Source organism: Rhipicephalus microplus, chromosome X (assembly GCF_043290135.1).
Source record: "Rhipicephalus microplus isolate Deutch F79 chromosome X, USDA_Rmic, whole genome shotgun sequence".
Taxonomy (NCBI): domain Eukaryota; kingdom Metazoa; phylum Arthropoda; class Arachnida; order Ixodida; family Ixodidae; genus Rhipicephalus; species Rhipicephalus microplus.
In genome coordinates, this window is record NC_134710.1 from 241943023 (window position 1) to 241959883 (window position 16861).

The window sequence follows — 16861 nt, forward strand, 5'->3', positions numbered from 1 at the left end:
TTTTTAACTATTTTCATTTTATGTATGTGTGTCTGTATGGCCTATGTGATCCGTTTGTGTGACCAATGAATGCAACACTCTAGGTGATCAGCCGGCCTTGCATTTCCAGCTTCTCATTCAAAGTCTTGTAAATTCATTAGCTCGTTGACACAATAATAATAAGAGCTAACTGGCAATGATGCCGACGAAATTGTGTGGAATATTTTTAGAAGTAATTGTATTATAAATGTGAAGAAATAAAAGTGGACGAAGAGATAACTTGCCCCCGGCAGTATCGAAACCTGCGACCTTCGAATAACACGTCCAATGCTCTACCACTTAGCTACAATAATGTTCCCCCCCCCCCCGCCCACTTTATAGATATATGTGCACTTAGTTATAGAAACGTCTGTAACTGCCCCCTGTTGCCATTAAGGCAAGTGGACAACATTATTTTTTTTCTGGTGGCATCACGTAGCACGTGTACATATTACGAGTGGGCAGCAGACCACAAATTCCTCGCATACTACCTGAGAGTATCGAGTCTGTCCATTGTCTGTTATCTCTCATATTTATTGAGTCGATCAAAGTCAGTATCATGAATTTGATCCACCACTTTAGCATATGACACAGTGGGACACCTTAGGTTCATATACCTACTTGAATCACGTAAAGGCTTGATATATTTCAGCCATGTACATAGTTGGAACAAGGCACAGTATTTCAATACTGATTTTTCGCATGTTGCAGCACTTATCAGGGCTTTCTTTTTTAAAACAGAAGTAATCAGTGCTGTTTAGTGGGCTCGTCAAAAGTGAATTACTAAAACAAAATTTTTATCAATTTCCTTTTTCAAGAATTTTTTATTTTTTAATGTTATTCTCTTTATCAAGCAGAAAGTGAATTAGAGAGATAAAACACCTAAAAAGTAAATTCGGTCCGGGGAACATAAAAGTAGCAAAAAAATGGTGACTTTATTCACAATGTAAAGAACAAAACAAGATACGAGCTATACACAGACAACAGTGGGAGAAGAAATCTGCTGAAACAAGGGTATCCAGCAATGATTACTCTGGGAGAAGAACAATATGAGGTGCATCAAGAACTAACCGGGTATTTATTAGAGAAAATATTTCTTGAGTGAACGAAAACAAAATGCAGTGAGGAACAGAATTTTATTGTATGCGTCACAGTTTGATGTTTCAGGAAAATGTGTGGTTTGCCTATTTGAGGCTTTGCTCTTGACAGTGGAAAGTTGTAGCACTCACTATTCAAAAGTTGTTTTGGTAATTAAAGCAAAAAAAATAAAACATGCATAAGAATTTGCCAAAATTTACGATAATCTCCAATACGAAATGCACGGGAGTCTGATGTGCCAACCTATGTCTCTTAATACTATGTAGCTCACTCGCTTCGCACTCTCCACCTCGTGTGGCTAGCGTAGAATAATGAGGCACTTCTGGTAAGTAGCAACAACCACAGTTATATGGGACAGCATGTATGTGCTGCGGAGAGAAAGTGAAACAGAGAGAACGTTTTGGACAGCTTCCTTTTTATTACCGTTTCTATTCGTCAAGTCAAAATAAGAGCTGTGAAGTGCCTTCGCAGCAATTACTATTTTTTGACACTCCTTATAACTACATCTGTCTCAGATACACCAAATAGATGTTTTTTCAAACATCGCTTATAATTAGACGTCATCAAAGGCAAGAAACAACTTGCCCTAAAGTCTGGCATTGTGTGCATAAGATTTGCAGGATGTGTATACGGTGGCAATTTATGCTCCCACCTTACGTGTGCAAAGCTTCCCCGAACTCACAGTGATTACCCGCCATGAGCACGGACCTGAAAAAAGAGCTTCCAAGTATGATTTTACCTAACCTTGAGCTCGAGACCCACTAACAAGTTCCACGTTATTATGGGTAAGTTGAACACTTCGCCACGACCGAGCGCGGCTCCACGGCGTTCTATAGTTCTCGGCTGCAAACATGCTTATACTTGGCGTGCTGTCTACGACTTCGTACGTTCTGTTCCTGTATACATTGGTGCTGCGCCAACGTCAGCATTGCGTGTAGCGAGTAGTGGTTCCGCGGTAGCATCGTTAGAACATTCGCTAGCATTGTGAAGTTGCCTCAGCCGCCGAGCAACTTACTGTGGCTCGCGACCAATGCGAAGAACTCGTCCGTTCGATGAAAGGCGCGATTATTTTTATCGCTATCATCACTTTATATCTCTCTTACACAGACGTTTTCCTGACACTATATGTGTGCATAACCACTTTTCTTACCTATCTAATGAAAGTGATATCCATGAGAACTTTCGTTTGGTCAGACGGAATAAAACCCACGTCACATGGCCTGTGACGAGCACGAACTTTGGCAATGCCACAAGGTTTCATTACCGTAAATATGCTCCTTCATTTTTCGAACATATGATGTACCACCTGTGTTAGAGGGAAGCAGAACTTGTGCGCCTTTTAGGAGTGAAGTTGATCAAATATTTTACGCTTCACACACCCATCAAAAAACACTGGTGTGTTTATGGAAGACAAACTTGGACAGAAGAAAAAAACGTACGGTAAAGAAGGCACGGCTCCAGAAGTGCGTACAAAATTGACGCAATCAGCTTTTGTCAGTCTATGTTAAGCAGCAGTCGCATTTGTGATCAAGCCTGATTTGTCCACAAGCTCAACAATGAGAGACTTTAGCGAGTTTCGCGACAAATACACTATGTACGTGTCTTTCTTTAATGAGCTTAGTTTTACCAAGTTGGGTCGCCGAGTGTATGCCCCAAAACACCGCCGTGGTGGTCTAGTTGCTAAGGTGCTTAATTGCTAACCCACAAGGCGCCGGATCGAATCGCGGCTGCGGCGGCTGCATTTTTGATGGTAGCGAAAACGCTGTACGCCCGTGTGCTCAGATTTATGTGCACGTTAAAGAACCCCAGGTGGTCAAAATTTCCGGAATCCTCCACTACGCCGTCTCTCATATTCATATGGTGATTTCGGGACAATGAACCGCACATATCAATTAAATAATTAAATAATCAAATAATCAATCAAAGGTGTATGTCCTAATGCATACTCCCACACTGGTATCTTAATGGCTGCCTCTTATTCCACGGGCGCTGTCTTGTCGCGCACGCCTGGTGTTATGTGTGAAGACATTCACAGCGCCGAGTGCTTGGGGACTCAAAGCATCGTTATACAGTATGCTGATGTAGCAGGTTTCATCCTTCGTACTGTTGGTGCAAGTTCTATTTCAGTCAGGCCAGAGGTTCTACATGATACGAGCGATGGTGTGTTGAGAAAAGCTTCACATTCGAGCTCTCTTGTATAGGTGCTGTTTCTTTTTTGTAAATGTGTGGTTCACATGTGTTTAGGTAGTGAGTGAAAACTAAGAAGTTTATAGAAAAACTTTGTTTTTTGAGTACAACCACCCAAGCAAGGCTTGATTGATTTGATTGATTTTTGTGGTTTAACGTCCCAAAACCACGATATGGTTATGAGAGATGCCGTAGTGGAGGGCTCCGGAAATTTCAACCACCTGGAGTTCTTTAATGTGCACCCGAATCTGAGCGGACGGGCCTACAACATTTCCGTCTCCATCGGAAATGCAGCCGCCACAACCGGGATTTGATCCCGCGACCTGCGGGTCACCAGCCGAGTACCTTAGCCACTAGACCACCGCGGCGGGGACCCAAGCAAGGCTATATGACAGTCGTTCCGCCCATGTTGCTATTGAGACGACCAGAACATGAATGTACTCACTTTCCTAAATGTCAATACGCATATACTTATGTTACATATGAATAATGGCACCCCGCCACGGTGGTCTAGTGGCTAAGGTACTCGGCTACTGATTCGCCGGTCACGGGATCAAATCCCAGCTGCGGTGGCTGCATTTCCTATGGAGACGGAAATGCTGTAGGCCCATGTGCTCAGATTTGGGCGCACGTTAAAGAACCCCAGGTGATCAAATTTTATAGAGCCCTCTACTACGGCGTCTGTCATAATCATATCGTGGTTTTGGGACGTTAAACCCCACATATCAATCAATCAATAATGGCATGCATGACACTGTTCGGCTGGGCGCAAGCTGGAGGCTATCTGTGATAAGATTGGTGCAGCCACGATGTTGACGCTGACTGCCTTCGTACCTGTCTACGTGTCTATGTTGTAACACCTTGCGAAGGCTATAAAAAGCCGGCAGCTATCTGCATTATCGGTCTCATGTTTCCATCTTTGTATTGAGACGCCCCTGATATGTCAAATGAATCAGTAAGCCCCTGCTATCAAGTTCGCCTGGTTCCCGTATATGTCAAGATACAACACATATGCTGATTAGTACGTCATGCACATATAATTTTCAATTGAAAAAAAGTTGACCAACTGGTGCACAACGTACTTCTAGCGTTATTCTCAGCAAAATGTTTTGAAGCAAACTCGTGCAACATTTCTGCCACAAGGATTTATTCAATATTATATGGCTTTTGTTACTAGCTCTTTCAGTGAAATTCTCCCTGATGTGAAATTCTCCCTCATAACGCTTCTAAGTATTGTCGGGTATTTTGAAGTACACTTAATTGATTGATTTGTGAGGTTTAACGTCCCAAAACCACCATATGATTATGAGAGATGCCGTAGTGGAGGGCTCCGGAAATTTCGACCACCTGAGGTTCTTTAACGTGCACCCAAATCTGAGCACACGGGCCTACAACATTTCTGCCTCCATCAGAAATGTTTAAAGTACACTTACTGAAGTTTCCTAAATAGGACATTATCGCCTCCAACGTACTTCACTTTCTTGGTTTACAATCCGCGGCAGACGCGTGAACATCTACAGAACGAACAGCCCCGTCTCATCTGTGATGAGCCTATAGCATCTGTGCGTCGAAACACGCCAGTGATTCATGCGCGACAAGAACCTTTTGGTGCTACACAGCCAAGCTGTTATCGAGCGGCAGCCAGGCCCACAGCACGTAGTACCCTACTGCCAGTTTGGGTGAGTGGTTCATCCGAAAGCCGAGCATGCGGCAACTTCGGGAGCTGCACACCAGTGCGGTACTAACTAAAGCCAAGCCCGCCGAGTGCACGCAAAATTGGGGGTGCGAATGCCACACGGTGAAGGGGCATTAGTGCCGGACGTGCAATCTTCCAAATTCTAAACTATATTGCCCCGTGTCAGCATTTGTTATTGTTTTGTTGTCTTTTTCTTATTTCTTTTCTGCGTTGAACAACCACAAAAATTTCAGCCATTTTTTTTTGCTCTTTCTCATGCTCTCGTGAAAACTTTTGAAAAGTTGCTTTTTTTTTATTTCTAGCCGTGTTTTTGCCAAACACTTCCAAAAGGTCACCACTTATTTCCAGAGCGGAACGCTGAGAAAACACGGAAGATTAAAACAAGCCCTCACTCGTTTGTATAGTATAGAGAGTCCTCCAAGCTGGCTGCGTTAAAATGTATTTTTATATTTGTTGGTGAGCATCACAAAGAAAGTTTGCAGCAAGGAATGATTCCAAATTAAACAAAAGGTATAAACCGGAAACTGAATTCATGAAGCGCTGAAATTTATTGTGTTGTTGTTGCAGCGTTCTTCTATCATAATTAAGAACCCCTTCACGTGATGTCGAAGTATCCTCGATCAAGAATCTTTCAAGAAGGCTTAACTGCTGCACTTTAGAACTTATCATCATCATAATTATGACGATAATAATAAACACCATCACTAAAAAACCGTGGTAATTTTACGAATATTTGCTAGGATATTCGCATTGCATACGTCAAATACTTCTCCAAAACCTAGTGTGTCGCTGACTGCTAGTATCTTGACTACATCATTTAAATATGTCGGTTTCTATTAAAAAAAAAAGGTCGGCTTATTGCTCGAAAACGTAAGCGACGACTTCTAGAAACTTGTCTGCTCCCTGGATTGAGCAAACTTAATTGCGCCATGAATCTCTTAGAAATTATTCGAATAATATTTCGTGCAATACTGAAGACGAGTTAATAAACTAAATATATCGAAATCTTTATCTGTAAATGGAACGTGCAGACCTTCAATAGACGTCTATGTTTAAATGTCATTCTAAGTCCGAAATACATGGTCTAAAAAAAACTTGAGTGCGCCAGCTGCGCCAAGAATTCATCCACTTCATTTCTGAGGTGCCCACGTAATTGAAACGAATAAAGATAAAACACGCGAACGTGCGAACTGCACGTCCACTTTGTTTTCGCCCTATTTGCGTGAGCAGCAGCGCCGCTGTAGCGATGTGAGAAAAGCCTAGAGGCTTGCTCCACGCCAGCCCTGAGCCCTGCCGAACACGCACGGTGTAGACTGGGGGTCGGAGGAGGGGGAACTGGCAAACAGCGTCCGCTTATAAACGGGGCCAAGCCCAATTTGTCGGTTTTCGGTGGCTGAAGCCTGTGTGTTTATGCCCTCCTGACGCACTTTTAAAAATCTATTCAACGTTTCTTATAGATCGCTGCGGGTCTTAAGAGCTTCATTTCATATCGTTATATGCCAAACCAGGTCTGTGGCTTTACAAACAAGACCCTTGTATTTGTCGTGTCATTACATCGAGGCAAACGGTTTGCGATTCACACGACTTTCGGGGCTCACAGCCAGCCTTCAAAATTATTCCTAGCGCAGACGCTACAATATTGTGTTTTTAAAACCAGTCACCATTTTTTACTTATTGCAGTGAAATAAATGACGTGTGTGATTTCCATTCCCTGTTTTTAAAGAGCGGCCAGTGGTAGACAAGAGCGTATCTTCACACGAGTGGTAACAGAGTACCGCCACACTCCCTTACACATATATGATAGGGCTGCCTGGCACTGATATTCAATACAATCATCGTAACATGATATTCGGTGGGCACAACCGACTTGCATGCGCGCAATACATGAAAATGTCCGATGTCATGAGGGTGACGTCTATTGATAACTCTCGGAATCAAGAGGAACCCATTCAATGCTGGCTAATGTGCAGGCGCCATTCCGTTAACAGCTAAACTTTGATCATTGTAGCTTTTTCAAACAGACGGGTAGATGCAGCAAATTTCTTACATAAATAAATAAAAAGAAAATAAAAGAAAGAAAGAGGAACGGGCTCCTTCTTTAATATATATCGAAGGCCAGCCGCTTGAAGGCCACTGTATACGGAAAAAGAAAATTTGGGGGCAGTTCATCTGTCTTTGAAGTGTGTCGTAATCGTGCCTTAGTCTTTTCAGTGTAGATTAGTGTTGAACAGAAGGAAAAAGTTCTTTCTAGCATTTCAATTAGCAGAAGGAACACAGAGCTTCAGGTATGATGATTGAGTCAGCATGGTACTAGTTGTCAGCGGATAATGTTTTTACCTGAATTTCATCCTTCAGGCCTGAAGTAACTTCGTAATTCATTGTTATCGGCGAAATTATCTCAAATACCAATGCATTTCCGTGGAGTCACATAACCTCGCAGTATTGATAAAACAATACAAAATGCTGAAAAGTTTATGCATATACGAAGAAGATCGAATATAACTCCACAGAAGCACCTGAAAGCCCCACGAAAATTTGACAGCTCATGCACTAGCCACTGTTCTCCAGAAGAATAATCGCAGTAGCAAAGTCTGCTTCCTTAATTTTTTAAGGAATAATCTACTAACGAACCGATCTTTTTATGGAGAAGGAGGAGGACCTTCATAAATAAAATACAAGGACACCAGTCGTCATAATATTCTCTCCTCTCCCGGCTAGCGCAGACGCCTGAAGAGGCTAGTATGATTCTCACTTGATGAATTCACTCACTTACGTTGCTTACTTGACACTTATAATATTTTATGAGAGAATAAGGATTTTAAGTAAAGAGCCTAAGCGAGGAATTGCATGGAAAACGCAGCTAGGCCTACTAGAGACTCTGTTTGCCGTGAATATCGACAGGATAGGAAACTACAGTACCGTGTCATCCATCACCGAAGAACGATGATGCCATGCATCCACCTCATTGTCAGAGCGTCGCCTGCTGAACCTGGAGTGCCATGGCAATGCCTCGTATATGTCTCTGACTACAGCATGTCCTAAACGAGATACTACCGGGCGCACGCAAATGTCGTTGGCAGTCGTATTCCCGAGAAGGTTTGAGTGAAAGGTTAAGATGAGAAAATGTAACCTAGGGCAGGCAAATACGTGAGCGAACTAGATCTGTTTAATGACTGAAGGGGATAGGGATAGTTTGCAGGCATTCATAATTATGGCCTTCAGTCAGGGCTTCCCTAATTTTCTAACTCGTTCCTAACCAAAGTAGCCATAACGCATTTGACACATTTTAAACGTTAATCTCTTAGTAACAATCATAATAAGAAATGGCACAAAACCACCAAGGTACACGAGACGAGGCAATCATTCAAGTCATGTAATTTCTACTGCGATAATGCTTTGAAGCCATTTGGCAAGAAGCGCACGTAAATCAAGCAGATTCATTTTAGGTACATTCTAACAAAAAAAAGCCCTGGATCTGTTGTGCAATATTTAAGCTAGGGTGGAGGGTGATTTTAGGGGGGGGGGGCATTTCGGTGATCGAGGAAGAGCAATTTGAAGAAAACCTGGTGTTGTAAACATACTTTGCTATTTTGCTTGCACTATTCGCCTTTCTTTTGTTGTAATCTACCAGCTAGAATTTGCGCATCAGTTCGTCGCAGCAACTTTAGGCGCTATATCAGTATGGTATAAAGCTTCACCCTAGCTCTGTACAATACTTTCAGCTTACATGTGTCACCTAGGTATGAACGCTTGAAAAGTCTGGAGGTTATTTCTGAAAAGAACAACATCAGTTGACACGAAAACATATGTGTAGCCGGCCAATTAAAGCTTACGCTATCTTGTGCAAATGCCACTTTTTGTCTGTCAGTGCCATGTGATTGAACTAAGTTCCAAAACTTGTTTTGTGGCCATGTGCTTCGTGGGCATACAATTTCCCTCGCCTTTTTTTAGGGGGGGGGGGGGGACTTAATTCAGTCCTATGGCGAATATACACTGAAAAAACTTACACGTGCAATGATTTGCCCGACTGTACTAAAACCTACCACTAAATTGTTCAGGCACATTTTTTTTATTTCAACTGTGACTTCAATAAAAAGCGCTAGTTTATCTGCCACCGCACGCCCAAGTCAAGGCATCAGGCATCCACACACAAATTGGACGATACTGTCAATGGTTATAGTTAAGTAAAATAGGTCATGACTGGTGGTATAAATTGGCACGTCATATGGTGTGCAAAGGGGGTACAATAAGACTTGCTTAGAGCCTGCTAATAGCCTGGTCACACTGGGCCTTTTCATGTGATGCGAATGTAATGACATTCGCATCCAATGACATTTCGTGGCTGATACATAGTGATATATATTGTCATTAGAATCGAATGACATAAGAAATCGAGCGAGTTCGAGAAACACATTCGTCATCGTAGGAGAACCGAACGCATACTACTTACCTCAGAGAGAATACTATAAAGCGGCACTCATCATTCTCAATTTCACCCGCATTCATGGAAACACGCCATCAATATTGCTTCCTTTAATCTATCTATCATTTTAACGAGTACCGGAGTACAGAAGGCTGTCGTAAAATGTCTTTACTCTCTACCTCAGTGGCGTCTGGGCGTCGGCGCTGTCGGCAACAAGCAGACACCTCTGTGCCAGTTTATACCTGTATCTGCAGCGATGGCATCAACTGCATAAGTGCAGTGAACTCAGACAGAGACGTTTGCCCTCATAGAACTACAGCGATTCCTTTGCAAGCGGTTTGCCCGTGTGGAATGCACACGCGACTATGTTTTAAAGCGAACAAATGCGGAACACTCTGGGTTTTTAAGTGTGTGGCGGCACCCCAAGCTATATTACGCGAGAATTCGTTCGTTCGCATTCTAGAAAACGTAGACTCGCACATTTATTTACCCGTTTTTTTTTCTTCTCGTCACGCCTCCAATATCGTAGTGCTTGTGTTCCCTTTTTTCGGCTGTGACAGTGATCCGCCTAAGTGGATCGTCTTGGCTTATGGTGGCTGTATACAATTCCTATGCATATTTATTTAGCAAAGCGACTTCCCGCACGTCTTCTTAAAGGAATAACTTCACTTTTCTGTCAGTTTATATGCACCTTGCTCAAGTTTTGGGCCATTTTCTTTTTCCAATTATCGACATTGATGTCATGAAGGAATGACATTCCTTTTTCGTGTGCAAGTGGCATTTGTTGCTGCAAATGACATTGAAAATAACACCTCCAGTGTGATAGAGGTATAAGACAGCACAATAAAGAAACTAAAGGGCGTTTGTCACGTCGAATGCGAGTATATACATTTTTTATACTCTCGAAGCGGCCGTTGCCACTCGGTGGAAAGTAGCTATCTATGACGTGTGCTGCCGCGGGGGATCTTCTTCTACATGTTCTTTATCGACTAGTTTTCACGCTTTCGCAAAGAGAGAGTGTTTTGTTTATTCTCATAAACACGTGGGTGCCACAGCTACAATGTGAACGAAAAACTCGTGTACCTGGAGCAACGCGTCGCGTGGGTGATGGCTGCCGGTTTCTTCAGCCCCATTGGCCTTTTTTGTGCACACGCCAGCGTTTCATCCCGCGACCCCACTCTCGATACACGTGAGGCTTTCACCATTAAAGATCGACAATAAGCCAATTCGCTTGTGGCAAACCGCCCACCTTTTGGGCAAGTTTACAGTGTAGATACATTTTTGACAGATTCTAACGAGACTTCGTCAAGCAGAACATTAATGATCAGCATTCCCGAACTGTAGATCATGTCATCTCTATTGTATATACCACTGTGCGCGAGTACAGGTTTCGACAAAACCCCGCGTATTTCATTCCTTCCGAAGCAGGAAGGCTGTACAAAACAGTTATGGCCGCAGTAACAAGCGTTTCCCTGGAGAAGTGAATTCAATATAGGAGCGGTTATACAAGCCGTTTCCTTCGATTCTGTAGCCGGACAGCGTACAATTTGAAGCGTGTGTCATCTTTTCATCCCTATTTCATTACCTCTCACCATGCTTTTCTCATTATGTAGTTGCTAAACATTATTTGCGAGGTCAGTGATACCCGGTTAAGAATGACTAATTGAATTCTAATGAGATACAGAATGACTTCGTTTGGCGATATTTGCAAATTTCGCTCTGTGATTTTACAATTTCAAATGGTCAGCTGCAGTGCAGAAAATACCTTTCTATTTGTACCCCTTTGGGTATACGTGCGGCAACGGCGTTAACGAGAATGTAAAAGCGATCAGCAAACACAACCTTCCGCTTTGTCCATTCATTGTATTCGGGCCAGTTGCTGTATAAAACACACAGAAACTCGCCCCATGTGCCGTCAGGCATGAAACGGAATACACAATTTAATGTTTGAACATGTGGCGCATAAAAAATGAGTGCAAATGCTGAGATGTCGGAAGCTTTTAGAGTCGCATTCATGAGTATATACGCAATAGAGACGTATTAGGAAGCGGTGAACAAAGCAGACATTATCAAACAGTTTTTATGATGAAGGAGGAGAAGGATATGAAGGAAAGAAAGGCAGTGAGGTCAACCCGACGCGCGTCTTGTGAACTCAGACACACTCAGACCTTGCACTGGGGGAGAAGAAGCGAAGAGAGAGAAGGAAAGAAAGAAGACACACCTTAATAACAAACGTATGCTAGAGAATACTTCTTCAATCTGCGATATGTTAATGAGAAGCCTCGCGGTGAGTATATCTCTCTGGACATACCACGTAACTGTGGCGGTAGTTTATCCTATGCAGAGAGAGGTGATTTAAAAGTTATAACATGCAACTAACGCTATTCTTTCCGAGATCTCTAAGGGTTCCCGCATACGCAGCTTTATGAGTAAAATTCTTTCTTTTTTTACACAAAAAAGTGATATTTCAAGGCAAATTAATTTGGTACCGTTTTCTCAATGCAAGAGCAGAGGAACCTTTGGTGGGATAACGTTGACTGTGATTTCTTTTTTTTTTGCCAATTATTTACGAGTATATCAATCGTAAAAAACAACTAAGAACCAAAACAAAAGCTTGAACTCGAGCGTGGACGTGTGGCAGATTTTTTTTTTACACAAAAAGCATTACCGACACCGTTATCACGTGTTGTTTTTTTTTTCACAAACATTTTGGGCGGTCAAGTGTTATCGGTCCTTAACCTTAGGCCAAGAAGACCTTAATTTATAAATCTTTTCAACTAAAGTCAATATATTTACGTCAAATGCAAGAAGCCATGGTTTTGGCGGCTCAAGTGAAGTTCTGATCTGTCGTCGAGCAACCAACATAATTTAAGACGATTGCTAACGCATGCTGTAGTATTGGTTAGGTATACGACATCACCAATTGCGTGTATAAATAATTTTCAACAACCCGCCGCTAAACATTAGCTCCTGGTTGGCACAGATTGCCCATAGATGTAAGTGCTGATGTGCGAGTGCTAAGTGGGCACATTTCATGCGAAATTATTTAATAATACTACATAATTTTTTTTCCTGTAATGACGGTGCCTAAGTTTTAGAAATTTCATAGGGTGGTAAATGGACCCATCTCTTTGTACGGTACTGTACGAAGAACTTTATTTCAAGTATTTTGATAAGTACCGCTCATGAGCACGATGCCACCCACGTGGGAATATTTCAGTCATTAGAGAAATTAAGCCCGCATTTCTTTTGAAGCAAAAATTCTGAAGCGAGAACTTTCTTACTTTGGTCTTGCCATGCCGTTTTCCTGTTCACAAGAGCGTAAATTAATGTTTGCCAGAGTGGAAAGTTCGAGAAAAGATCTCCCATGCACAGAAAGGGAAGGTTGGATGCTATATTGCAGGCCACAGTGAAATTCCTTGATAATCCTAATGAACTGATGTTGGGTAGAAATCACTGGCTTTTATGTATGCTCACGGAGTCACTAGGAAACGACCGCATCACAATGCCATTTAACGCAAGCAAAAACAGATATGCTAAATATAAGACAAAGCTTCGCTACAGCTCAATATAAATTTTAACGCGAGGGCATTAAAGAGATCTATTCGCAGAAATTCTGGCGTTGGCATAGTTGGCTGTTACTAAAAAAAATCATCTTCTGCGTGACCAAAAATTTTAAAAAAATCTTTGGGTCAGGGTGAGTAACAAACTCGGGTCATTCGCGTGGCAAGCGAATGCTCTAGCACACATCCACGCTTCTGCACGCGCTTGTAGGGAAAATAACTTCCTCTGTTTGGCAATTCAGTGAGAGCAACTTGCATGCTTTACAAACGCACGTGCCCTGTATACATGCTTCACAACACAGCATGAAATATTGGCGCAATAACGCGTGGCACAAGCGTACATTGCCATCGGGCGTGTGAACGTGGGATTATCATAATGACTTTATGGTTGAAAGACGGTTACCCACTACATAACGCACACACATTACTGCACCTATTTCCTTAAGGCCATGTAGTGGGTGATTGGCAGCTTCGAAAAGATTTCATGCAATAAGTGTTTGAAGTGCGCACTAGAGACAAGGCATCGCTGTCACGTTCAACTCTTAAAGGAGAAGCTTAAGAGCCCCGAAATTCTTTTGTGCTTTTTACTTCACTTCTTTGACGAGTTAATCGGCCGTGCTAAGTCACGCACAATTTTGATCGGGCTGTGCCAGTGAGCTCGCCTTTATTATGTCCAGTTAAATAATAAGTATTTGAAAAAAAAAACGACTATGTATACTAGTCGTAATGTTGGCACATACGCGTCTCCAAAGCAAGTACATCTTCAATAACTAGGTCACAACAGTAATAGAATGATTAAGCATGTTATACTTCTCTCTATTCACACCTCCGATTTCGGCACCTGAATATGTAAATATTGTATGACATTGTATTACCAGCCGTTAGAACAAACTACGGCAAGTTCGCAACCCTGTTTACAATCTCAACAATTTGGAATTAATTGGCCTTCAAATTAAAATCATCGCACAACACTCATATTTTCCCCTCGCGTAAAGAAAAACATTTTCTTCAGGAATTAATGCACTTACCTGATATGTGTAATTAACTTTTATTTGCTTTCAACAGTTCTTTGTTAGTTTTATATTAACATTTGTGTTTGTACAACTTGCACAACTGATGTAAAACTAGTTGCATTTGTCAAGTACAGTTGTTTAATCTTGCTTCGTTTTAGTTTTATCCCCTACTATTGATTATTTTGATGTATATTTCATCAGCATTATTACCATCATGTTATCTAAAAAGTGTATTGTTATTGCTAGTTAAGCTTGTTAATTAAGCTTGCTCACAAATTCGCACCTTTCTGTTTTTATATTTACCCTATTCATTTCGCCATAGGAGGTCCCTAAGTCAGTTTCCCTGAAACTTTGGGGCCTCCTCTTGTTTACTATTCCTACCACGTAACTGAACTGAAATATGTAATAAACTTAACTTGCATTGACATTAGCTTTTCCGGTGGTTACGTAAAACATAAAAAAATGTGCATAATGTCAAGCAAACACGAAACTGCATGCATAGAGTTTAGTTTCAAACCATCCCTACGAAAAATTCATTTTACAAATGCTTCGCTCCAAGTGAATAGATTCGATCGACGTTCTACTCTTGGACACGAAAATTTGAATGTAGAAATAGTGACAATGGCAACGGCCAAAATATTTTGTTAATAAGCTTTTAGCTAGTATTTACTCTACGAAAGCCTTGTTTTTGCGACTGCCAACAATTCTAGTGCACAGCGACAATCCCTTTGCAAATATACAATACGCTCAACAATTTATACAAGCCCCGCCACGGTGGTCTAGTGGCTAAGGTACTCGGCTGCTGACCCGCAGGTCGCGGGATCATATCTCGACTGTGGCGGCTGCATTTCCGATGGAGGCGGAAATGTTGTAGGCCCGTGTGCTCGGATTTAGGTGCATATTAAAGAACCCCAGGTGGTCGAAATTTCCGGAGCCTTCCACTGCGGCGTCTCTCATAATCTTATGGTGATTTTGGGGCGTTAAACCCCACATATCAATCAAATCAAAATAATTTATACGACTGACCTCTGTGTGCAAGAATAATTCTACGCCATCGGTAGTACACATTGTCGCAGAAGGAGCCCTTTAAGCGCTACTGCAATTTTCGTGACTTACTAGACTCTCTGAATGACTGTATTAAAAACACCTTTCCTGTGCTGTACTTTCTCTCTCTCTGTTTTCTTTGCGTGTGTGCAAAATAATAATAATAATAATAATAATAATAATAATAATAATAATAATAATAATAATAATAAACTTTATTATTATTATTATTATTATTATTATTATTATTATTATTATTATTATTATTATTATTATTATTATTATTATTATTATTATTATTATTATTATTATTATTATTATTATTATTATTATTATTATTATTATATTTCAAAGCACATACAAACTAACTGTGGAAATAAGGGCATACAGGAAGGAAAACACTGGAGGGTAATGAATTGGAAGACCATATTGTTGGCTACAGTTAGAAATTAAACGAAGGCTATGAATAAACAATCATGTCAGACTGCAGGGTGTAACGTAATAAAAAGCGTACAGGCACCACTGTGAAATCTGATAGAAGCGTGCGAGCCGTCAAGCTTTCAGGACCTTGCGCATGTCACTTATGGTGAAGTCGGCTGTTCGTTGCTACGAGATGAACAGGATGGTCGTTCATGTATAACACTTTATGCAAGCGCGCACGTAACGTACATGACGCTGCTAGGAAAACGACTGTCGCACAATTTCGTTACAAAGAAAGGCAGCCGGTCGCCGTCACGGACACAAGCAAGGACACGTGTTTTCTGATAGCGTACTAAATACACACGTTGCCACCAGAGAAGGAGGGCGCTGTCGTATTACCATGGAGTGCATTCGACGGCGCTTTCATGCACGCTTTGACGATGACCCCCTTTTCCTGCTTGCAGCGAAGAGCTGCGGCCCTCCAGGAGAGGTTGAGCACGGCCGTCGCATGGGTGCCATGACGCGCTTCACCAGCTCGGTCAAGTACGAGTGTCACGAGGGGTACGAGCTGTTTGGCCGGGCGCACCGCTACTGCCAGTCCTCCGGCCAGTGGAGCGGCACACTGCCCGAGTGCAGGCGTACGTATTCACTGAAACTCATGGACGAAATGCTCTACGCACTGACGTCACGATTGCACGTTGCTCGTACGCCTGCTAACTCTTTCGGAATACCTTTTTATGTGAGCTCTGCCTGCGAATTTCAGCAACTATAGACTACAATCTCCATCATGCAGTACATCTGAATTGTTAGTTGTGCAGCATTACGTACGAAAGTTAGGCTGTAGGATGTAATGTGGGGGTCCTCGTTGTGACGGCGAAGTGAACTTTCAAGCGTGAGGTAACTGAAGCAAATTCATTTTTGTCTTCCACAAGCAGCGTGTGTATTGCCAAACAATAATAAAAAAACACCTCTTAACGGTGGTTCATGTGAACACTGTTTCTAGTAGGGCACCTCAGCACCCTGTACATTAAGAGAGGTTCAGTTGTGCTAACTAGTAAGATAGATCACATATGTGCTTTGTTTTTCTTTTATGGAACCATAATTAGGAGAAATATTTTTTTTGGCTCATGGCTGCTCTCTTTACAGCCGAATTTATTTTTCAATAAAAGCACGAAAATAATGAGGCACGTATTTCAAGCGCTCAGACGTATACTCACTACTTAAAGGTGTGGTGTAATGCTGTTTCGGATTTACCTTATGATGTAGCTGAAACATAAATACACGATTAGTGACCCAATAAAAGGAAGTTAGTTTAACGACCGTATCGAAAACAGATTCTATGAAATTCGAAGCGCAAGTAATACCATAAGCGCAGATGGGACCACAAATTTTGGTCGCA

At 41.8% G+C, this 16861-nt stretch overlaps 1 protein-coding gene across 1 annotated transcript in view; it reads left to right on the plus strand.

The window, feature by feature from the left end:
* The window catches only part of LOC142776033 (sushi, von Willebrand factor type A, EGF and pentraxin domain-containing protein 1-like), a 496230-nt gene that overhangs the window by 244392 nt on the left and 234977 nt on the right, over window positions 1-16861 (plus strand). Inside the window, exon 6 of the mRNA XM_075878866.1 lies at window positions 15927-16100. Within this exon, the coding sequence (XP_075734981.1) occupies window positions 15927-16100 (174 nt within the window). The remainder of the gene's footprint in view (window positions 1-15926; window positions 16101-16861) is intronic.